Source organism: Pleurodeles waltl, chromosome 4_2, assembly GCF_031143425.1.
Source record: "Pleurodeles waltl isolate 20211129_DDA chromosome 4_2, aPleWal1.hap1.20221129, whole genome shotgun sequence".
In the NCBI taxonomy this organism is placed as follows: domain Eukaryota; kingdom Metazoa; phylum Chordata; class Amphibia; order Caudata; family Salamandridae; genus Pleurodeles; species Pleurodeles waltl.
This window is the reverse complement of record NC_090443.1, coordinates 124762693-124788080: the sequence shown is the minus strand read 5'-3', so window position 1 is coordinate 124788080 and position 25388 is coordinate 124762693. Positions and strand designations below refer to the sequence as shown.

General features: G+C 44.9%; 1 protein-coding gene across 2 annotated transcripts in view; it reads right to left on the bottom strand.

The window, feature by feature from the left end:
• Nucleotides 1-16714, bottom strand: part of AGAP2 (ArfGAP with GTPase domain, ankyrin repeat and PH domain 2) — a 488971-nt gene extending 472257 nt beyond the window's left edge. For both annotated transcript variants that reach the window (XM_069230930.1, XM_069230931.1), the window contains exon 1: nucleotides 14036-16714. In XM_069230930.1, coding sequence (XP_069087031.1) covers nucleotides 14036-16610 — 2575 coding nt within the window. In that variant the 5' untranslated portion in view covers nucleotides 16611-16714. The remainder of the gene's footprint in view (nucleotides 1-14035) is intronic.
• Nucleotides 16715-25388: the final 8674 nt, after the last annotated feature.

The window sequence follows — 25388 nt, the reverse complement described above, 5'->3', positions numbered from 1 at the left end:
TGTTATATTGGCTCTCCTGTTGAATGACTGAGATGTACTGTGTCTTCAATGCATGATTTAAAGTCCCTGAGTAGCATGTTTGTCCTGGTGATCTCATGTGGGGCTCTTTGGCTGGCCTCGAGGGAGCTTCAGAGAGGTCCTGTTGACAATAAACTGACTGAGATTCCTTTTCATAACACAGGTCTTTTCTTGGAAAAAAGAAATTGAGTTCTCGGTCACAATTATTCTGTTATTATTGTATGCTTAAAGAGGTGAAGGCTACATGACACATCCCACAAGGACATTTCTACTTTCTGTGGGTATAGGAACCTGACAGGTGAAACTTTGTGACCCTTTTCTTTTGTTGTCGCACTAACTAAAGCTCTTCAATTGTTTTATGTTTTGAGGGAATTAAATGTAAGTGTTTTTGAACCTAAACAACATAAGGATGTCTGTCTTCAAGGATGGTTTGCATGTTGTTTTAATAGCAAGCTGCCGCCAAAATAAGTTTCTTTCTGTGTTACAGTCACAGGCCACGTCCCAAGTCTGCTGTACTCAAAAGAGGTGGGTGATCCTAAGAGCAACACCCTTACTACAATACACTCTGGACAGACAGTGCAAACATGGACCAGACTTCACACAGGTTTGGACGGCAAGTTGCAAGTTCCACCCACCTGTGGAACTCCTGGGCAGGGAAAACTCTATATCCAAACCACCCCACATTTACTCACTGGGCTAAGGCATGTCTATTGGCATCATATCCCCACGGAACTCTGCCCCGTGGGCAAGCCCACAACCACAAACAAGCTCTGCAACAAATCGCTAAGAGACCAAGCAATTAGTGAGGGTGCATTGTTCAAAAATACGTTCAACATTACATAAATAATTACTGAACCCATTAAATGCCTGTAAAAAGCTTTAGTTAAGGGCTGATACTGTTCCCTACTCACCACACAAGCAAGACAGCATCAGTAAATGGAACCTTGCAAAGTCTATGAAAACATTTCACTTCAATGGATGTTGTGGGTGGTACCCAAACCCACAGAAAGGGACTTGTTACAGTGAGCTCTCAACCTTCACCCCCCCCTCAGCATGCGCTGCTCATGACCTCACACATGACCTTACAGATGATACAACATGGATGCTGAAGTTAAGATGGGTTCACTTCCCTCAGCATGCGCTGCTCATAACCTTACACGTGAGCGAGCAGATGACATGACATGGATGCTGAAGTTAAGATGAGTTCACTCCCCTCAACATGCGCTTCTCATGACTTCACAGATGATAGCACAGATGACACAACATGGATGCTGAAGCTAAGACAGTTTACAGAGTCCTGAGAGCTGCACAGCGCAGAGCTGAAGCACTTGCTTGGTAAAGAACGCTCTTTTGTACCGAGTGCGGTACATATAAGCAGTAGGCACTGCAATTCACATTGAAACACGGCATTCTGTGCCTTGGATAGTACTTCACAGAGCATGGCTGAGGCACTGACCTAAAGTTCACTTTCTTGTACCACACACGTCAGTCCTAGGGGCGTGTCGTATAGTGAAGTGCAGTGTTCCAGGAACCAGAACGTACTGTACAGTGCCTAGCTACAATATAAATACTGCACCACCCGCTTTCATGAACTATGGGAACTACTTCTAGGCACTGTGTGATTTATACTGAAGTGAATTGTTCCATGCCCAAGAGAACATGGCACAGTGCATGGCTGAATGGTCGACACTGCACATTGCCCATTCTCTTGCACTATGCACATTATTTCTAGCCTGTGGGAGGTATATAGTAAAGTAAGTGATTCCTTTTATCGCTGTATACACTGCATTGCCAAAGGCCATGCACTAAGTACCTTACCCTGTGCACCCAGAGAGCGCTTCCAGTTGCGAAAGGAGCGCACAGTGCTGCCTCGGCCTAGGAGCTGTATAACTTGCATTTACTTGTACTACCTAGTTCAGGGCTAAGGGCGGTTCACTGTGTATTCACTCGCTTGTCCTGCATGCAACATGTCAAGGTGCTGGGTAATACAATACTGATACCAAGAGCTGCGGACTATGCTCTGTGCATCGTGGCAGCATAACCCCTCGATGGAAAACAAGTTGTGTATTAAGTAGGGGACCGCCATTGACACGTTTCACGTAGAAATATTCTTATAACAAGGTTTTCGATGGTATTGTCTCGAATGTTCCCTGGACAATGAATTTCTCTGCTTTTGTATGTATGCACATATAATTATATTCACTGTTGCCTTCAAGGGTCTTGTCAATCAAAGTATGCAGAGGCGTTTGCAAGGATCACTCCGTAGCTGTCATTGAAAATCCAAACAGATTCCACAACCTGTCAGGAATTTGCAAGTTCTCTGCTGCAAAATCCAGGCATCCCTGTGACAGGATTTGGCCCTGGGTTTCCATGAACCTCAAACAGGTCCTAAATTAATACCAGCTGGCGCTTCATCCGACAAATCAATTGTGAGAATGAAAGAGAATCCTGGAAAAACAAGTTGTGTATGTGTAAATATTTTGTTATTTTTTTTTTAATATCTTCTTGACCTTGACCAAGGCCCCGTGCTTGCCTTTAATTCAATGTCACTGTATTGATCTATTGACTGCTCAGTAGAATCCAAGGCTTTAATTGGTCAGCAGCGGTGTTTGCATCATTGAAGCAGAACTGCTACCTACTCCTTGGCACAGCTGATTATGCCACACCGGCCAAGATATTCTTCCTCTCGCTACAGCACCCCATTGAGAATATCTTCGTGGCTACCCTCACCTTCACCTGCACTCGCCGTGGCCCTACCATCCTCAAGCCGCTACCGCCTGCGCTCCTTTGTAGGTACCCCCATCTTCACCCGTACTGGCCATGGCCCACCATCCTCATGCAACAACCTTGTGCTCGTCTATGCTTCCATGAATCACCACTCTTTCGCTCTTTCATCACCATCCACCCACGTTCAAAAAGAGGACCACATAAAAAAATGTATATCACTCTTTCCACTGAAATAATCAACAGCTGCAATGAAGCTGGAGAAATGCATTATTGACAATGAACAAAAGTATTAAGCGCACACAAAAAAGAAAAAATTCAAATAAGTAAACACAACAAAATTGCACCTGGACAGAATTTGTTGTCTCAATATGAACAAAATGTGACCACAACAAAGAGCCTTGAAATAAAAAAACAGAAGCGCCTCCCAGACAAAAAATTAGAGACAATGAGCCAGAAAATGACTACTAATGGCGAAAACCCTAAGCGGAAAATCTTTTTATAAAACAAATACTTCAATGATTAATTGTAATTAAGGTTCCCAGCTTTCTGCTTTTACAGACAAAGACAAAAAAACATCTATTTTCCCGTCTGTATTTATTTTGAAACATGATCATAAAGGAAAAGGCTATTTTTAATGATTCTCAGTTCTGTTAGCCGAGACTGTTAGGCCTGTAGCTGTGCAGAGTGACAGTTTGGATAGTTAAAACACATTTTCTAATGAAGCTTAAATAGTTACATATATCAATGTGTGTGAGCAACCATGTGCATTTTTTATATGAATGCACTGGTTTACCATATAAATGAGGTACATCAAAAACGATCAGGTATTCAAGATTGAACGTACATTTGCCCGTTGTATATGTACAGAAATCGACAAGTTGCACCTTCATTTTTCGGAAACTCCAAAATAAATATGACTAAATGCATGTAAAATAAGCAACATATAAATAAGTATAAATACAAAAAGAAATGGCAAAAATAAATCACATAGCTGAGATCCCCTAATTGTAATTGAACTGATGATTCCCTGTGTTTTATGAAAGCAATACCGACCTCGCTTAAAATGTGCATTAACTCAGACTTGCATGGAAATCGCTCAGGTGGTCATTTTATATGGCAGGTACAATGATCCCATGTGTCATAATACACATTATTGTCAGTGTTTCTAAGACCAATAACTACTGGACTGGCAGCCATAATGAAGACATGGCACAGCCTAGTCTACATAGAATGAGGTCTTCGAAAGACTTGGGCTTACATGGAGGTGAAGGTGACCCAATTGTTCTCATTCTTCATAATGCTTTGTGGCAGTGGATTGGGCAATGGGCTCCAGGAGTAGAGCCTGCAAGGCCCTTCCCGTCGCCAACAAAACAGGTGATTTCACATGACTCGTAGCGCGAGCCAGGGTTCCCTAATAATGGTCAGGTGAACACCAAGCCTCAATACCTCAGACCCAGAAGGAAAACAGGGTGACAACTCCACCTGGGCCTTGTATGCCCACTGTGCCGGCATGACCAATCTAGACCCAAACCACCCAACTGAAGAACTGCATTTTGTAAAGAAGCCAGTGCTGATGCTATGGTCAGCTATCTGGGTTACTTTAACTGAGGTCCCTCTAGCCACTACCTTCCGCAAATCACACGGGTCTCGACATTTGGGTAACTCTACAGGCTGAGAGGATGATAGTCAAGCCATAGCAATTTCTGTAATAAGATCTAGCCCAGTCCAAGCTTTTTGGAATACCCTGCTCGAGATTTCGGTTTGCATTAAAACCCACCCGTGAGCCCTACAACTTAGCATCCCTTTCAAACCCCTCCTCTGGAGAGGACTAAACAAGCTGTGCCACAGCAGGCAAGGCACTTCCTTTCTTTTCAGGACTGCTGATATACAGCCATAGTGTGATGACAACGATGAATGATCTTTTATGCAGCTCTACATCACCAAAGCCTAAACATCCCCACCAGGTTTTACTGTTACCTACCTGAAATACTTTATTTTTATCGACTGCCAGAAATAAAAGACAGAATTAGGCCAACTTGGACTTCAGTCCCTGTCCTTCAGGCCGCACAAAACACTCCGCAGCAGTTTAATTAATTCTCTTGTATCACATACCCTCAAAGACTATGCTACCCTAAAAACAGTAACACTTAAACCAGTATAGTAAGTGCCTGCTGAGCATACAAAGGAAGCGAAAGAATGGCTTCCGGTTTAGGCTGAGAAAACCCAAACGATGTGCACGTGAACATTTTTTGTGAAATATCTGCTTTTCAAAGAAAGTTTTTTCTCGGTACGGATACAGAACATCAGTGTTATTATTTAATTATTGAGAATTTTATGCAGTGCTAGACTTCTCCTTTCTGGTACCCTTCAGAGTGCCTATAGGGCAGTGACAAACACTATGGTGAGTTTGGGATGTTAGAACCCATATGAACAGGGGAATACCCATGTCCAAAATTCCTCGATCGGCGCCCTCATCTGTATTGAGTTCAGTTACAGGAGAATCTGAAGCGTTCAGTTGGAAACGTTTCCTGAACCCCACATAGTTGGGTTCAGGTCTCAGGCTCGTGGCTTTCAAGGGTCTTTTCTTTTTAGGCCTAAAGGTCGTTCTCAATATTTCACCCTCTTGAATGAGTGTTGGGCAGACATTGGTGCTGGTTTGGACATAGTGAGGTACCAGTTTCTACCAGGGCACAAGATGGGGGTACATGCAGGTGGACGGCGTCCCTAACTATTTTCACAGGGTGGACACCATCCACCCTGCCAAGAAGGTGAGCCCCACTGTAAAACATGCTGCACCCCTCTCAGTGTAATTTTCAAACACCAGGACACATTCATCAGCACCTGCACCTACACGTTGTCTGCTTTTAATCCGAGCAACACCATGTAGGTGAATAGGTGGCTTTCCTGTTTCAGACTCCAGCTGAGCCCATAACAAAAGCTTAAGTTAAGGGGCCGTCAGGCCTTCTTTTGTTCGATTTCCTGGCTGAGTGCTATCTGGAACCTCATATCTCGATGCAAAAGCAGTGGAGGGGGAACAAAGGCACACAGCTTGTAAGCACTTCATAGGTACTCAGGAGAGTCACACTTTTCACTTTGTTCAGTCACTGCATATAAGAAATATGTGTGCACTGTAAGCATGTGAAATGTGTTGGTCTGTCCCAGTATCTACATAAAATAATTTAAATACCAATATTTATTATTTATTTTATAGTGCTGCTCATTCCAATGCATGGTGTCAGACGTATTTACATCACACATACACAAATCACACAAGCGTGCAAATCAGTATACAGGATGTGGTACAGAAGACAGTAAGGGTTACACTGTATAGGAGTCACCTTTAATCTTTGATAGCTCATTGTGCTATATTAGAAGGACTACAATTTATGAATGGCAAGTAACGAAAGGATCTCTCTTAAAAGCAGTAACCCACTTACTTATGTACATAAAATACAAATCTGTCATCCGCATGTTACATGATGTGCTTTGCAGGAGACACCTTGACCCAGATTTACCAGATTTCCAGCAGAGTAACAACCAAAAAATCTGCGCTGCGTGAGAAGGAAAGGGCCATATTTACAGAACTATGGCTCTCCTCCTCTCTCTCTAGCACCGGCACTGATTTTAGCTGTTGAGCGCCACACACATAGTGCTAGGTTGTGTGCCTGAGTCTGGCATAGGTTTTGTACTGAAGGGTACCTTCCCAGTACAAAATACTATATGTAGACGCACTTTAAAACTTTTCCTATGTTGTGTGTGTTGCACTGTGCAGCACGCATGCAAAGTCGGAAAAGAAAGGACAAATGAAAACAGTTCTCCTTTTAACGCCTGCTTTTCAGTGGCGTTAATTTTTAGTGCTAAACTCTGTCTACTAATGTTAGTAGATATGGTTTAGCGTAAAAAAGCATGGGCAGTTCCATGGCAACGCCCCACATACCACCCATGTAATGCCCCCTTGGCAGAAGGCAACACAAGCAGTGTTTTGCACTGCTTTGCCTTACTTTTAGGCTACTTACTTTTCTAAGTTTTGTGCTGGAAAGTAATTAGGTAAAAAAAGATTTTGCATCGATTTGTGTCACTTTTGTGATGCAAACAGTGTAAAATCTTAGGAAATATACCCCATTTACTTTCTATGCTACTTTGAGTCAAAACTGGGACTAAACAAAACACAGAACATTTCATCCAATGCAATAACCATCAATTATCTTACCACTATTATTATTGCCTCACATTTACTAGTAAAACATAAATCTCTGCAGCAGGTGCCTTCACCCATTAGGTATTTTAAAGTTCAGACTATGCAACCAACTAAGCAGAACAGATTTACTGTCAGTTTCTCCGTGTTGCCAATTCCTTTATGTCAGAGTTTAAAAAAAAAAAATTTATAAGTTGAAGTATGCTTACTTTTCTAGCAAAACTCCAACACAAAACCCATTTTAGGATTTACAGAGCGATACAAGTCCTGTTTTCATGGCTTTGTTAAAAAAAAAAAAAGCTAATGCAAGGCAGTGCATTGTCCTGCCTTTCCATGCATCAGACATTACCTGGGTTGGTGCTTGGACATGACTATGCATCCGCCCATGTATTTTGACGCAAGCCCAAATTTACAAAGACGCTTAAACATTGGTTCACGCCAAACTGGTGAGTCTACTGCCCCTATATAAAGAGGAAATAGCCTCATACGATAGTTTTGTGTGGTTTTGTAAAAAATAAAATAATAATAAATAACGCAAGGTAGTGCATTGTGCTGCCTTGCATCACTGTGCATCAGGTAGGCATTACAGGAGTGGTGGATGGGAGTTCCTGTACATCCACCCACGTATTTTGTGTACAAATAATATGCACAGTCTTCTTAAGGCAGACACACTAGCATTCTCAGGGTCAACTCTTCAGGCCCCCTTACTTGTCAAAGAATCTTGGTTACGCCCTATTTACATGATGTGACATCCAGCTAGGCTCTGCTAGTGAGTTCAAGTCTTAGAAGTTCCATGATGGCTTTGAGAAAGGCAAAGTGCCTCCGCGCCGTGGCATCAGTCAGAGTAAGATGACCCGAGGCTTTCACAGGGATTTCACAGGGGTTCCTGTAGGCCCATTATTCAGTCTTACCCACTCTTGCTGGAGTGGAGGTTTGGAGTTCCCTGACACACATCTGCGACGTTTGGATGCTACGGCAGAGGTGCCGGCGTCCACATGCTCCTCCGCTTATGCTGTAGGTCTCCCTGAATCGTGCGGCTGGACTTTAGTCTTCCTGGATTGATGAGTAGCTGAGTAATTGTTCTTTCTCTGCAGGTAATGGCTTGCTTCTCACACGGTTCATAATAGCACACACAGGGAAATGGCCCCTTCAGGTCCCAGCATTGCACAGGGTGACTGCCCTCTTCTTGATAGAACAATGCACCAGGGCCACAGCCCTCAATCATCACTGTGGTCCTATAATGGCATACAGAGGTCATGAGCAGCACATAGGTTGGCTGCATGGACATCTCTTTATTTCTCCTATTTTACATAAACTGTAAATATTTTGTATTTAATTCTTAGTGCATGAGGTTAGAGTGTGGCTACAAGGCAGAAGCCACAAGAAATTCAGGTGTCAAGTACATCCTTTATGTGGCCCACATTCTTATAATATGTGGTGCAATATTACAGCCTATTAAATAAAACACAAGAGAGAGATTTGCCCAGGATCACACAATTTGTTCAAACTGGGCTTGATCCTAGGTTTTCTGCTTTCACATTGATCATTTTTGTCAGTAGATGGACATCTCTTTATTTCTCCTACTTCTCCTGTTTTACATCTAAGGTTGATAATTTGTCTTTAATTCTTGGCACATGAGTTTGGAGCGTGGATGGCAGGCAAAGCCACATGCAAGTCAATTGTCATGCGCACCCTATAAATGGCTAGGCTTCATATTAAACATTGACCAACATAATAATTGGTTATATCAAATAAAAGATATATACCTACCACTTATAGCTAAGCCCCAATTCAGCTTTCACTTATTGCTGTATGTTTCTGAAAGTGCATACACCCAAACATGTATGCTACACAGGTCAACTTGAACTGATAATCATGTTTGGTTAGTACCACAGATTGATGCACACGCATTTACCAACTTTTAAAAAACACGCTTCTTCTCTCAATTATTCTGCAACTGTGCATTTTTCACTTCAAATAAGGACTAACTTGTCTAATCCTGCTTTTTCCTCCATGACCCAAATATCTCAGTTTTGTGCAGAATTATCAAAATCTGTCACACCACAACGAAAAATGATTTCCAAACATTTGAAATTATGTGCTTTATTTACCAGTTCCAATCACTAATTGTAGAAGAGCTGTTTCTGTTGAAAGTAAGACAGGTTGCTTTATTGTAGCTCTGTAAATTTGAGCGTGCTGGATATGGCTGTGTTACATTTTGCCAAGTTGTTACCCTGCTAGAACATGGGTGATCTTGTTCTTTGCCCTTCTCATATCTACCTACTGCAGCAATGCTGCAAAGTCTGTGAAGTATGGTATTATAACACAATAGCACTGGGTAGCTTTATTGTTACGATGCTCTTAGGTCTAGGAGGCTGATGTAATTCAGAGTTATGATACATATGAAATGAAAGATCATATGTCCTTCCTTAGCACCGGCTCATTCAAGGTGAGGTTACAGTGAATAGGTGAGCTGACAAGTCAGTGTTTCTGTAAATATGAAAGCCAACTAGGCTGTGCAAAGAACTAGTTACTGAGCGCAGTCTGGTGTAGATTCTGATTGCTGGCCATAGTTTGTGGTCTCTCTAACTGTTCCTACATTTCCCCACTTGGATAGTTTTCTATGCAAACTAGCAATATTTCCTTTTGAAGGCCAATATTTACTTGAAAGTGCTAGTTGGGATGGGAACTGCACGTGCCTTTTTCTTCTGAGTTATATTTAGCACCATTTCCTTCTCAGCCTTGGATAGTGGGTGGCTTACACCTATTTTGAAGCGGATACTTCTTACTTAGAAATGTATGGTCCAATCTTTGTGTGGGTCTTCTGGTTATACTGATTTCAGGGTGAGCTGTCAGGTTGCACTGGTGAATGTGAGGGTGGCTTAGATATAGTTATGCCTAAAGAAGGAACACAAGACATGTCTGCTGCTAAATGTGGAGGTGACATTTTGTAAAAGCATAAATGCATAGCTTCCAATTTTTCTTACAGTCCTATTACTGAATGCCAAGTGTGCAATCTCTTTTTATTCACTACTCTACACTTGTGTATTCTTGTAGATTCCTTTTTCACCCCCTTTTCTGACTACATAATTGTTTTCCTATTTTTCTTTCTCCTTTCTGTCGGTCGGGGTCTGTTGGTGAAAAATGAGCCCCAAACTCCTAAAATGAGTGCAGGTGCCCACCACAGACACAATACGTGGTGGGAAGGTTGAGTAAGTATACTTCCTATTAGAGAGTGGTCTCACCTCTGGAGGGCACTGGCAGCTAAAGCAATCACATCTACAAGGAAATGTGCTGCATATGCATTATTATGTCTTGTAGAGTAAGCTGGCAGAGTTAGTTTGGTCAATCCTTGAGTAAAGGAAGCTTTACGCTGTCAAAAAGCAACATTGTTGTATGTGTAGCTTACAAAAGCTTAAAGCTTGAATCTTCTGCCTAAATCAAGAGTCTTTGCATGTAAACTCATAATCTACTAAAATATAATCATGATAGAGCTGCTAAACACGTGTGAGGTCTTAAGATCTGATGTTACTTCTTGTGATGTCACTTCCTGTAAAATCATGGGCTGTGATGCCACTTCCTGTGATGTCATGTGCGATGTCACGTGCTGTGATGTCGCACACCAGGATGACACTTGCATACTGCCTAACTTGGTTAGTTCCCCACTTCTTTTTTAGGACGTGTGCCCTGGTTTCTACAGAGTTACAGGGCTTTACCCCCAGTAAGCATTGTGGAGGGTGCACAGGACCCCGAAATTGACCCTGAAATCAACAAGGAGCCCACCGAACAATCTAAGAGCTGAGTTTTTTTGGTCCCACTTTTAAAGGCTAGGAACGGTCTCGGGTACTCAGTCCCGAAGATAGTGTTGAACTGGCATTTTTTCCAGTCTGGCACTGCTAGATGTCCAGCTTAAAATGACCAATGCGTGGGCCATTTGTTTGGTCTCATGAGTTGTGATGGGACCAAATAGACCCAGCCTTCTCACTGGCCTTTCAAAATATCCCATCTGACCATGCCAGACTGCAGCAAATTCCAGTCCAACACTGCTGAAGATGTTGGAGCCAGACAATACGTTTGTTGAGGATACCAGAGTAGATGATATTGCACTTGTGAATCATGCCAGGACACAGGCCTATGTCAGTTTGACTCTGTGATTCATGTGGAGGTTCGGAATGATTTTTCAAAGGATCAGGGGCAGCCCCTCTGCGATGGCGGAGGAGCGTCGCTCCACTGACGAAAAGTAGAAAAATAAAGGGATAATAAAACTATTTTATTATCCATTTATTTTTCTCCCTTCGTAGGGTGAGGTGGGGCCAGCCTCCTCCACATCTGGTGGTGGAGTGGTATGCACACTTAGAAACTTTCCACCTGGCTGCATTTTACAGCCGGGTGGAGACCACGTGAAGTGCCCCATTCTCCCCCTGCATGGCATTTCCGCCCGCTCAGGCCTATCATGGCACTTCTTTCATCCTGTGTAACAGCATGAAAGAAGCATTATGATTGGTTGGGGAGAGAAGACGAGGCGGCTGGAGCGGAGCTGCACATCACGGAGGGTCATATAAGTTCATTTTTTTATAATTGAACTGCCCCCCGCACTCCCAGCTCTGCGCGCTACACCTAGCAGCCGCGACTGCAAAGGAGATATAGCTGTATGTTTTGATTCTTTGCCAAATTGTTTATTTGGAGAGCGAATCATAGCTTGGAATCAAAAATAATCCCCAGGTTCTTCACTACTGGTGAAACGGTGGAAGAGTTCAGTCCTAAGGCAGTGTGAAGGCCATTCATGCCCGGAGCTCCCCTTCATCTGTTGGAACACCTAGTCCTGGCAGGGTGGATGGGTTGTCTGGGCTGTTTTCCAAGCGGAAGTGGTTTCATGTGTTGTCAGTACACAAACCTACTGAATTTTGTAGCAGAAATTATCCAGTTATTTCAAAAGGACCCAGAGTATAAAAGTGATCTTGGGTTGTAAAGCAGATCTGGATGCACGAGTCTCTGTCACCCAGAATATTAATTGAGAAAGAAAACACAGAAAATGTTTCTTCAACAGCATCCCATCTAGGAAACCATGACTGGCTGGCTCCGTGGCGGAAGCTGGGCCTAACAAGACTGCCATTCTTCCAATCTGTGTGTGGCTATTCGGCCTATCCTGGGTCTCAAAGAGCCCATCTCTTGCCAGGTCTGATAAAGACCGCAGAACAAGGTTTCCACACACAAGTATCGGACGTGCCTTGAATATACTAAATGGGGATATTTTCCGATAAGCTAATGCCTCTACGAGGTCAATGATGACGATAGTACAGGGTCAGGCACAACTCAGGCATTCAACACCATTTCCGCCACCAGGCTGCACCACAGTCCCAGCTTCCACATTTCACTATATTGTGTGATCCCAGGCAATCATGTGAAACCCCGCCTCCCAATGCTTCAGTTCCTTTGTCTGTCTACCAAAAGTTGGCAGCACTCAGGAGCAAGCTAAGACACCCAGTGGTGAGCACTACAGAAGAAAAACAGGTATCATGCAACAGGTGTGTGTAGTGAAGATCTTAAACTGCAAACACCTCTCTTCTGTTCACGAGACTGGGCTTGAAACCAAAATCAGGCCTGGACAAACATGTTCTAACCAGTGCCACACTGCAGGAGGCCTCAACTAGTAAGTGGCATGGAAGCAAGCTTGGATCGTGGCAGTGTATTGTGTTCTGATAGTAGCCCCCCTCTCCCCCACCCGTGAGCAGCCTACCGCGGAGATGCCAGGATGCTGCAGATGCTTTTTAACTCATCTGCAATCATTTATTTCGTCCTATTCCATCTTCGTTTTTGTGTAGTGTTGTCAAATGCTACCCGGCTCTTTCTTTCTTTTTAAAATGTCATTTGATTGCTTTGCTAATCACGAGATACAATGTGATCTAATGATAAATGCTGCTGTGTAAATTATGGAATACAATAGAGCGTGTAATAGTACACGAATAGCAATGCTCAAGGAAACTGCGGAAAGCCCTTATTCTGGACATCGGCGTAACCAAGCTGGAAGGGGCTCCTGCACAGAAAGAACATTGAGACCCCGCCCCCCACCCCCCTCCCTCACTTCCCGACTCACTCAGGCCAGGTGCCGGGGTGAGTGGGCTCCCTGGAGTTCGGGGACACCCGCACCGAGTGGGCCTTTGTTACGCCCCTAATTCTGGGCTCACAAGAAACATACAGTGAAGCCTGCACAAGAGGAAGGCGGAAGACGCTGTGCGCGACGTCTCCAGAAGGGAATGACTGGGACAGGACTGGTTCGGAGTCGGAAACGGGGGCTACTTGCAGGCCAACCGAGGTGGCGGGGCTGGTCCAGGGAGATGGGTGCACCCAGGGGGCCCGTAGTCTGTGAGTTCAGTGACACCAAGCAGGCCTGCTTCGCACTTTCCCGCCTTAAGACGCGGAGGCACGATTCCCGCGGGATGTGCCCTGGAGTAGCATTGTGGAATGTTGAGACGGAAGGGTGACAGTTGGTTACCTTATTTTAGTACCTTTTTAAGCCTCGCTGGCCACATGGCTACAATTTTGTAACAGAGTATTAGTCTCATTACATACTGCAATGGAATGTTATACAGTTTTCTTACATTTTTATCAATCTGCATTATCACAGTACAAGTTTACATACTGAAAATACAAAAATGGACAAATAGACAGGGGTGCGTGTGCAAAACTGAATAAAAATATTAAGTTTGCATGGTGGGACTATAAATGCAAAGCCTGAATGTTAAGGAGCGTTAATGAACCAGTTCTTCAGTCTCGTTGCCAGGAAATTCTGGTTATGCAACATATTTAAGATTCACAAAAGGAAATTTGAATTATAAAAGCAAGGAAGGCACAATCTATTCACTGTTCTCAATGTTAAAGAAGGAGTTGCTCCTGTGGAACTGGAGGAATTCCCAGTAGCCCTGTGCCTGCAGAAGAGCAGGTGGATGGAACAGACCCAGTCACACAACTTGCTCTTCTCGCACCCTCCCATCTGATCAGCCACCAGCTACCAGGGAACTCCCCTGAGGTACAAATAGGCCCATTCAACATTCTGGACAAGCAAAAAAAAGGATTACCGTTGCAAACTGTACTCACTTAAAGGGGTGCTCTTGATCTCCTCTCCGAGCTCTCTTTGACACAACCCAACAGGAGAAGAGGCCACCGAGGCAGTGTTCTTGGCGAATATTCCACTGATGAACTTAAGCATCTTGCGGTCTCTGGTGGAGGCTCTGCCCTTCTCTAGTGTACCCCCGCCACCTCCAACGACAGTGCCCCCACTGCTCTCCCTTCCCCGTTTCAGATCCTCTGACAGAACATGGAGATCACTGTTGTCCAGGGTTTTGCTCTTACCACCCTTGCGGAAGCCTTTGGGGTCACAAGAAGAAGGAGATAAGCTGGCCTTGGGGACCACAGCAGCAGGTATAAGGCCCTCAACTTGGGAGCTGTCTCTTGCTGCTGCCGCCGCCCTCGCCTTGGCCTTTCGCTCACTTTCATGCCAAGAACGGCGGCTGGAGCCTTTGGCGCTGAGTCCCTTCTCCCTCCGGGTCTCTGTCACAATGATCTGGGGTTCCACTCTTGGACCCTTGACACTGCCAGGTAGCCTCGGAATGCGGCTACTCTTCTCCGCAGAGGAGTGAGGGGAAGGCACCTCTCCTTTTCCAGCTGATGTAGGGGTCCCATGCTCACTGCCATCTTTACATTCAGGGCTCTGGGCCTGTGCTGTGGTAGAAGCAACAGTGGGCCTTGTCTTGGGGGTTTGGCTTGTGGCTTTAGGGCTCTGGGACCTCACTGTGGCAGTCATAGGAGCAGCAGACTTCGATTCAGCACTTCTGGCTAGAGTTATGGCAGTGGGTGTCTGTGCCCTGGCTGGAATTGTTGGGGTCTGTGCTCTAGAATGTACAGTGGGGGTCTGTGCCCTGGCAGTAGGAGTAGGTGTATGTGCCCTAGTTACATTAGTAGGGGTCTGGGATGTTACAGTAGGAGAATGGGCATGGGTGCTGACAGAAGTGGTTGGGGCACTGGCTGCGGCAGTGGGGGAATGTGAGTGCGGGGCGATAGTCGACATCAGGGCTTGTGGTGTGGTACTGGGGGAACGGGAGTGGGTGATGGCTGCAGGAGTCAGGACCTGTGCTATCACTGTTGGGGAGCGTGAGTGTGCAGTGGCGGTAGCAGTTGAGGCATGTGATGTGATACAGGGGGAACGGGAATGAGTGGTAACTGCAGGAGTTGTGGTCTGGGCTGTAACAGCAGGAGTTCGACTCTGAGCTGTCAAAGTCGCTGCCCATGTCGTCTTCAGTTCCGGACTCGAAGCTTGGGTGATTAGAGGGGGTGTCTGAGATGGGGCACCTGGAGTGATAGTTGTTGCCTTTTGTCCTAAACTCTGAAGGTCAGAGTTGGAAGTGGAGTTCTTGGATTCTGGACACCGAGCTTGGGCGAGGTCAGAAGAGATATAGGCCATGGCCGGTGCAGTGGTAGTAGGACTCCGAGTTTGGCCCACAGGGCCCGCAGAAGGCACTGGTTCTTGGTGGGAAAATGATTGCACAGAACCTGATTGGGAGGTGCAGGGAATGTTCCTAAATTTCTGTGCTTTTCCATACAAAGAGGCTCTGGAAGGCCTCTCAGGTGGCCGGGGGGCCTCCTTCTTGACCTCAGGAGGCCTGGATGCCTCCTTTTTAATTTCGGGAGCCCACAGAATATCCTTTACCTCTGCAGACTTCGGTCTCACAACCTCTGTAGCTCTTGGTCCTTCAACGTCGTGAGCCCATGGTTTATCCACATCGGGTGGTCGGGGACGCTCCTTCACCTCTGGAGGTCGGGGACGCTCCTTCACCTCAGGAGGCCGTGGTCTCTCCTTCACCTCTGGAGGCCGTGGTCTCTCTTTCACCTCAGGGGGCTGGGCTCTCTCTACTTCAAGAGGTCGGGGCTTCTCTTTCACATCAGGGGGTCGTGGTTTTGACTTAATCTCAGGAGGCCGGGGGCCCTCTTTTACCCCAGCTACCACCCTAGCTTCCTTCACGATAACCGGCGGAGCTGGAACAGCGTTTGCTTCTTTAAGCCCAGCTTGTGCAGTCTCAAACACTGGTGACCCCCATTGCCCCTGTGTCCCCACCACTCCCCCGAAGGAAAGAGGTCGAGTTGTTGCAAAGAACTGCGGGCTGATAGACTGAGGTGATGGATGTCCAGTTGTGGATGTGGAGCCTCCACTGCTGCTCTTCCTCCCTCCCACTGAGCCTGGAGAACTCTGCAGAAAGCAATCAGAGGTGACACTGGTGCTAATCCACATGGCATCCTGGCGCTGGAAGGACCTCTCCTGTCGCTTACTTGGACATTGCTCCCCTTCAGCCAAGGAGCAGAAGACATCTTCCTCCCCATCATCCCCCACCTGAGGCTCTGATGGTGTTTGCTGGGAAGGTGTTGCCTGTTCTCCAATTCCATGGCCTAGGCCCCCTATAGAGTCTCCAGGCCTAGGAGGGCTGAAAGGAGTGGGAGCCACTCGCCCTCCTTTGGACTCACCAGGGCCCTCATGGCCTGAACTCGGTCCCCAGGAATCCTCAGGTCCTGGGTCAGATGCCCGTTTGCTCTTCTCCTGGCTGACAGCTTCTAGTTTGACTAGGGTCAGGGAAATGAGGTAGGTGGTGGTCCTTCTCTGTAGGGTAGCGCCTCTGCTCATGGGGCCCCCGTATTAGAACAACCTCAAAGTACTGTTTGCAGTGAGACGATATACTTCAGAACTACACAAGGGATATTATAGCCTGTGCGTCTCTAGAACAAACATCTTCAGTAATAAAGTCTATGGTCAGAATGGTTGTATGGGATCAAAGATTGATTCTGCAGTCCAACTTCAAGGTACACACCTTGGAACAAGAAATGTTTGATGCATACAGTGCCCACCAAAGACGTATTCTAAAGTGAACAACAGATGAAAGATTCTCATTGGTGCCAGTGACTAATAACTGAAATGGAGACCAAAGACCTCTGGTGTTTCTGGAGACTATAAAAAGGATGCCTACTGGGACTATGAAAGAACAATGCCCACAGTGACCACAGAAGAAGATTAGTCACTGATCCAGGGATATGGGGTACTTGTGGAGACCAAAGTTTAAGTGTTGACTCTTAGACAAGCCATACATAATTTGCTTTAGAGATCAGAGGAAGGATAACAGAGGAATTAGAGTAGAATTCTTGTGGGTATGAAAAAGTGATGGGTGATTATGAGGACCAAAGGTTATGATTTTTTATTAGTTCCAGAAATCAGGAGCTCTTATTGGGTAAAGAGGTGAAGGGTGGTTCTGGTGACCAGAGAAGAAGATTCTCACAGGGGCCACATAAAAAGGATTCTATATGGAGCTTTGGAAGGAGGTTTCTCATTAGGACTAGAGATGAAATACGCTCACTGGGATCAGAGAAGGAAAATATTCATGAGAACATCAGATGAACGATGCCTTTGGGATGACAGATAAAGGATGCTTGTGGGTACCAAAGTTGAAGGATGGTCTTGGGTACAAAGATGAAGTATACTCATAGACGACAATGCATGCTAATTCTCCAGTAAACCTACTTTGAAGCATGCTCCTGCCGATCAACCTTGTGATAGTCTCCGTGGGGCTAATAATTGGAGATGCTCAAAGGGACTAATGATGAGGTTAGTTGTGGGTGCCACAGATGAATAGCACTCTTGAATTAAAGACACTGCACGCTTGTGTGTAGCAGAGATGGCGGTTGCTCCTCAGTAATAGAAAAAAAATTGTGTTTTTGGAAATCAGGTGAAATGTCTCTCCTGGAGATCAGAGTTGACTAATGTGCCAGTTGATCTGGGTAATAGAATGTTTTAGGAATAGGGATGAAAGCATGCTTTGGGCTTAGGGGTGAATATTAATGCAAAGTGTTAAGAGTGATAGGATGTTCTCTGGACTGGGTTAAAGAACTATTTTGGAAAAGAGCATTAGGAATGGTCTTGCAGACAATGATTTAAGTATGTTTCAAAGGGCATGGATCCTGTGATGTTTCAGGGAACCCTGATTTAGGAGACTTGGAGACTGGGGTTCAGAAGAACCTGATTGGATAGGCTATTGGATGCAAGACATGGATGCTCCAGGGGCCTGGGATGAGTTATGTTCTTCTGAAGATGGATACAGGGTTTTCCCCTGGGAACCTGGATGCAGGGAGAGGCTCCTGCAGTCGCATCAAGGTACCTGGGTTCTAGGCTGTTCCTACGACTGGGTTTTAGGGACCTAAATGAGACCTGGTTTCAGGGATTCTCTTGATATCACAATACAGGGGTGCACTTGGGATCCTGGGTTCAAAGCTGCTCTTGATATCAGAGTTCAGGGGTGCAACTGGGATCTTGGGTTCACAGAGGACCTTAGCGTCATTCATTAAAGAAGGCAAGTGAGGCCTGACTTCAAGGATGTTTTTGAAACTATGACCCAGAAATGTAACTGGTGACCTGGCTTCAGGGCTTCTCTCTGGTGTCCGTGATTATGGGACACAAGTCGAGACCCGATGTGCACACAAGGAGGAACCTGTGTTTGGGACACACAATATGGACCAGCTTTAGGGGATTTCCTAGGACTGGGAGCTAGAGGCACTATGGGTTCAAGGGTTTCTTTACTACATGGGATGAGGGTCTATACCAGAAATAAATCATTCTATTGGGAGAAAAAGGAAGAGAGACTCTTGAGGGACCTTTGATGAGAATAAACCTTGACCGGTGAGGAATGTAAATGTTGCTCTTGAAAAGCCCGTTAGCAGTCTGCTTTTGGAACCTTAGGTAGCAGAGATCCAAGGCTAGGGATACAGCAGGATTCAGCGTTGAAACTTGTACGAGGAGGTCCACATTGGCCCATGGCGTGCTACTGGAAGCCAGGCTACGGCTACCCCCAATGGACCAGTGCTGCAGGATTCACCTTGCGTTGTCGTGTTCTGTGAGGTTTTACAGTAGGACCAAGGCGACCCCTAAAATCAGCATGGAAAGGTGGCCTCGAAAACCTGTGCTGACAATGCCATCCTGGAGCTCTCTGTGTCTCATACCTTAGTCTACCACTGAGCCCTAAGGTGAATTTCCAGTGACCACAAACACGGGACAAATCTCTCTCCTTCCAGAAGACTCTTCTGCGCAGGCTGCACAACTGACTTCAGGCTCGGCTGAAGCCCTGAAGAAATGAAAACGGACACCTCCAGATTATCTATTGGAAACCAGGGCTATGTGCACGCTCCTTCCAGCCAGATGGATTTCCTCCGCGACACCTGAGCCACCCACGGATAATTATTGCCAGAAGCCTTTGCAGGACGGAGTGAAAAAAACGACTCTCCACTGTTGACGTGAAACCAGGGAAATAAGGGCGGAGGACCGCAAACCAAACAAATGCCTGCAGACCAGGCAGGTAAAAAAAATGTTAAAGGTTGCGGGTGTAAAACAGAAATTGGGGAAGGGTAGGCCTGCCCCGGTGTGTTGGGATAGCAGTGCAGGAAATGTTTAGCACTGCACTGGAACACTCTTCCTGTCCTCGCTGTCCTTGGTGCTCATGGATGCTGGAACCAACATCTCAAGGTTGCCCTCGTGCTGCCCGCAGCCCATATTTTCGTGCCGGGGAAAAGGTGACCGGCCGGGTCCCATGACACCAGAAGCCCCCCTCGTGTCCTCGCCAAGCGCCGAGAAAAGCCCGCTCAGCGCCTCTCGTGCTGCAAGAGCATCTCTGGTCCAGGGGCGGAGGATGCAGCATCTGGCAGGGATGCGGTTACCGTAGCAATGGGGCGCTGCGCGCTAGCGACCTCTCGCATCCAGCGGCACCTGCAGAACGAGAAGGGAGGGGGGACTCGCCTTCGCCCCCTCCACCCTGTTGAAGGGCCTCCCACAGATCTAAGGGTCAGTTAGGTGTTTAAAGAGGCAGATCTAGGGAAGCCCCGCAGCAGCCAAGCACCTGCCGGCTTCCGCGACCCCACCGCAAGCTTGGAAGGACACCGAGGACTGCTCGCGAACACGTTCCGCATCCGCCCCACGCGCCGCAAGGAGAATGAAGACCTGAGAGTTCACACATTCAGAAATTCACATCCAAGAAACCAGCTTTTCCTACAGGGGCACGCGTGAAATCCCGGACTGGAGCAGCCTGGTGCCACCGGAGCCTCCTCATTTCCGACTCTTCCCTTAATTTGTTTACGTCATTTACAGCGCGCGCATTATGACATCTAATGTCTCCAGCGTTTTTATCCATACTCCTGTAAGTGTTTATGTATTTTTCAACATAATCTGCTTTCACTTCAATCTAGCGCCGTATTTTTCCTTCATTTTTTTCCTCCTAGGAATCCACCGGCGTACAGCGTTCCGAAGGCACGTTAATTAACCCCAAAAATTGTATACATTATAAATACACACACACATATATACACACAGGATCGCACTAACCTTGGGCAAGTTTTAAGTCTAGCCAGGCTGGTGGTAGTGCTGAATTATTTACGAACACTAAACACTTGATACATTATTAAGCGTGTAGATCACACAGGGTGGCATCCTTCCAGCAAGGCAGGCATCCGTCCAACGCTGCTGGAGTTATCTCAAAGAACCCACCCTGGGCCAGATGCAGAAGAAATAATTCAGAAAAAGTGGTTGTAAATTGCGCAATTCTGATTTTGCGAACCGACCTGTGTGCTAAAAGGCAGTGAAGTGCTAAATTGGTGGGGCATAAATATTAAGGAGTTAGGTCTCAAATTGGGATTCTGATCTGAGGCTGATCTGAGGCCATCACAGGGTTGGTGGACTGCTATGGTCTGCAGACCACCATGTCTGTGACAGCGTTTAAATAAAGTAAACTTTTGTTTTTAAAAATGCAGCCTGTTTTCTTTAACTTAAACGAAATGGGACTGTGTTGAAAATAAATGTTTTCCCTTTTAAAAAATATAAAAAAAAGTTTTTTTTGCGAGTTTCCAGTGGTCCTCTGGACCACTGCCTACTCCCCAATGTTTGGTTTTAATCTTTCCAAAGGATACAGAATTCCTAGGGAACCCCTTTCCTTTTACAAATGAGTTTCCACCTCCTTTGGAGTGTCTGTTACTTTTAGATGGTTTGAGACTACTGGGGTGGCAAAACATTGATACCCTAGATACTGAATCACGGTTTGGAAGGGGCACCCTTACATTTGTTAACCCATTATGTGCTTCAGTAAGCCAGTATCAAATAGCAAAATGGGTTTAGTAAATACAGAAGTAATTTTGCAGTAGCAAGCCTTCTAATTTTGCAACCACAAAGTATAGTACAGCTGGCCCCATATTCCTCTTGTAACTCCAGCAGGTGGTCAGGAGGTGTAGGGAGTTAATGATGTTTGCAATATCCTAGGGCAGTTGACAGGGTGTATTGATGCATTTTCTTTTTTCTAGAGTGCCAATGTCTAACCTTTAGGCTACTTCAGATTGAAATAGTCTGAAGAAACAAGAGAATGCATTAGGAAAATAGAATAAATATATAATTTAGTTACAGAAGAAATGAGGATGAGGTGTAAAGACATGGAGAGTGAGGGAAGGGGAACGGAGGGAGGGATGGAAGTAAAGATGGGGAGAGGCAGAGGAGGGGCACTGGGGATGAAAGCAAGTAAACATAGGCACAGAAGGAGAAGTGGGGTAAAGATGCTGAGAGAAGGCAGGATATATAATTGAAGTAATGATAAGAGCATGAAGACGGGACAGAAGAAAATGGATGAAAATAAGAAACTTGATCCCTTACCATGAGCTATACCTAGTGGAACTGACCCTGGCACTATATATCATGAATTCAAACGCACCCTCCTCAGGGATCTCACAAAGAATCACCTAGGTCCCACTAAAAGAAGCACAATATGGAGCAGCTTGGCAGATTCCTGACATGATCTATGAACCTAAGAGGGGTAGAGAGTTATTCCAGCCCAGCACACATCTTCCCTTCATAAACTATTTCAAGTAAAACTAAAGTGTGGTGTCCCGTAACAGAAACCCATTGGTGGCTGTGGGCTTCTGCTGCGCTGCCTCTGCTGACCAGACGCGTCCAGATCTATAGTGAGGGCTGGAATCAGGCGTCTGTTAAGGAACTGAGCACCTTCTTGCTTGAATCCCGATATGAACCATTAAACGGCATTGCCCAAGTGCTGATCTCTCTTTGTTGGCCTCATTGTAGGTTGGAAGTTTGGATGAGCTCCATCAAATTATCCCAGTGTTCGAGAAGGTTTGGATCCCAAAAAAGATCCTTTTTCGGCAGCAGCCTAAGAATCTGTACCTCACTGTAGCAATAGCATTAACCCACTCCACACTAATAGTTTCAAAGTTCACAAATTGTTGTAAGTGAGCCTTATTCCTGAGCATGACAAGAGCTGTAATTTTCTCAGCTGGTGAGGATTTACGGCTAAAAATGTTTCCCATAGACAAATAAACCTATATTCTATGTAACACTGTTTCCATGATATTCTAACCCAAATACATGCAAATGAACGCAAAACACAGCATTATTGATTTTACATTTTTCATTTAACCAATACTTATTCAACAAGTAAACATAATCTTAAAAGAAAAAGAGCAATAAAGTACATATTGATGTCACCTACAATTGAATTTAGAAATGACTAGATAAAAACATTGTAACATAACGGTCATAGTTTTAGCTGGGCTTCCAAAATTTAAAACACGGCACATAGCATTATAGGGTGCAAAAGTGGCTTATTAAAGAGCTAAAAATTAATTGCATTGCACCAGCGCAGTGCACTTTTTAAAAAGCCTCCCACAGAATGGCAAACAGCCGGCTCAGACATCATACAAAGAATATATAATGCTAGTCTGTACTGGTGAAAACCATATGTTTTAAGTGTAGGTAATAAGGGTTTACATCGAAAAGGCTCATAGTAATTACAAAAAAAGTAAACTGCTCTTACATCTGCAAAGAGGTATTATCACAGGAGCAAACCAATCTAGATTTCAGGCCATACTGCCCTAACAGGAAAAAAAGATGGCTTCTAATTGAGCTTGCTTGAAACTTAGTTAAAAGACCTTTCCTATACATTTTTCACCAGAAAGAGATAGGGCTCAGGAACCATCCACATTTTGAGGGCCATATAGTCTCTCAAGGTTAATTTGTCCAGTTCCCTGCACTCTCTGGCAGCAGAGGCAGACCTCATAAATAATTCTTTGACTTTGGCACAGCGCTCCTTGCCAGCATGTGTGATACAGGTCAGGCCTACTCAGCACCTTAGCAGTAAAATATATGTATACACACAGTCAGGTTATAGCAACCCGTGGCTGGGAGATATATCTACATATATGGGATGTTATAATCAGAGTTAAATGAGCTATGCTGATTAATCCATACTTTCAATCATAAGATGATTGAAGAAAATCTTACCTGATCTTCCATGCAGGTTAAGCCCAACTCCTCATGAAGAAAGAAAAGGGGACTGCCTTGACCTACGCCTAGCAGATCTTCTACAAAAAATGATTCTCCTCCTGCTAAAGTTTGGAGCAATCACAATACCCCCATATGGTGGCCCAGAGGTCAAGGCTGGAAGGCATTTGAGTTTATAAACCTCCATAAAAGGCACTATAGGCTTACTGCCCACACAGGTTGCCAACCCTCATAGCACTCCAGCTGATTGATTGAAACATAAACATTGGTTTGAAAGGCTTGGTAGCTAACTACTTTGTGAATCAATGATAATACCTAAACAGGAGAAATAGGTAATCCGTGTCATGTTTAACCTTCTTAATTGAAATTGGCCTGATTTTGCAGTTTTGCCTCCCACAGACCAAATATTGAGTCTTGGCAATATTAGCTTCTAGTTCTAGTTCCGAATCATCCAGGAACATAACAAAAGCTTCTATGAGGCCACGAAGTCCATTCAGTGTACGAGAGAGCAAACCGCATCGTCGGCATAAAGCGGGGCTGGGACAAAAGTCAATTTAATGTTATGCACGTCCTTCTCCTGTGAGACTGAAAAAGAGTTGAGGCCATCGATACATAAAAGAAATAAAATGGGGGCTAGGACACCGCTCTGACTGACACCCCAGGACAAACCGAATGGTTCAGTGCATTCACCCTTTATTTTGTATCTTACAGACGTGCTAACTCCATGGAGCAATGCATTAAGAAAAATCAACCAATAGTAAGTGTAAGCCTATCTTGGATACTCCACAGTTTGGATCGGTTAACATGACATAAGGTGCTGCTGACATCCAATGAATCCTAAAAAAAAAGTGATCATTTTTTTGGTAATCATAAATTTCCCTAATACGAGGTGTAAGTTCAGACACTGTTCCTGAGTCCCAGACCTTACCGAAAAGCATATTGTAGAGGGCAAAAGATACAATTTTGTTGGGCCCAAATCTCAATCATTTGCAAAATAATACACCCCATAATCTTAACTACAGAATCCAGCCGTGATATTGGCCTATAGCAATGAAGATTCTGCCTGTTTCCTTTTTTGTAGACTGGGAGAATACTAGCAGTCAGCCATGAGATTATAATTTTGTGAGAGACTGCGGCATTTAAAACATTTGGTAATTACGGGAGCTAGTTCTGGAATATTCACCTTGTAAAGATCCATAGGTACCCCATGTATGCCTAGCAAATTTTTTGGTGGGCCAGCCAATATGGCAGCAATGACCTATTCAAGCTTAAATACAAGTTTTAATTAGACATTCCGATGTTTCTTCCTTAATTGCCAGTTTCCTATTCTTAATTGATTGTAAGCTAGCATTGTTTCTGCAACAAGCTGCTTATTCCGGGGCTACACGCAGCCTTTGGTTGGCCGTTTTACAGGCTTTATCAAATCACCCTGGTTTGAACCTCCCCCAAGGCCTAGGAAGGTGTGTTATAAAGTTTCAAACTGATTTGTTCAGTTCCCCAAAAGCTTCTAATATTTCTATAGGCAAGGGGTTAATAGTTAACAAACTGTTAACTATTAGATACTATTAAATCAAGATTTGATCCAACAAGTGAGTTCAACAACTGCCATCCATCTTAGCCTTGGCCCATTATGCTTTTGGCACAAGTTAGTCACTCCAGGGAGGAGAGAGGGTCGAGTACAGTCGGGTAAATTAAGAACAAACCGCTAACACAAAGACAACATGCAGCAAGCTCATAGATAACGCATCTGTCCCTTTAGGTACCTGATAATTCACAAAGACAAAGTATATATGTGTTAATTTATCATCAGCATGGGCGTGCAACTCAACCAAGGCTCCTGCTGCAAGAGAAGCCTCAAAGGCTAAACTAGCCCCACTCAGAAAACACAAAAGGCGGTGCACCGCCACACAAATGCACATGTAGTGTAAATTGAAAGAAAAGTCCAGTGCTCCAATGATGCAGAAGAATATTTCTTTCTTTTTAATATTTCTTTACAAGTCCAGTGCTTTGTATTTTCAAACTCCGTAAATGAGGTACATAAGACAATGTATGGACAGCCAACGCATTTCACCTACTGTTAGGGCTTCTTCAGGG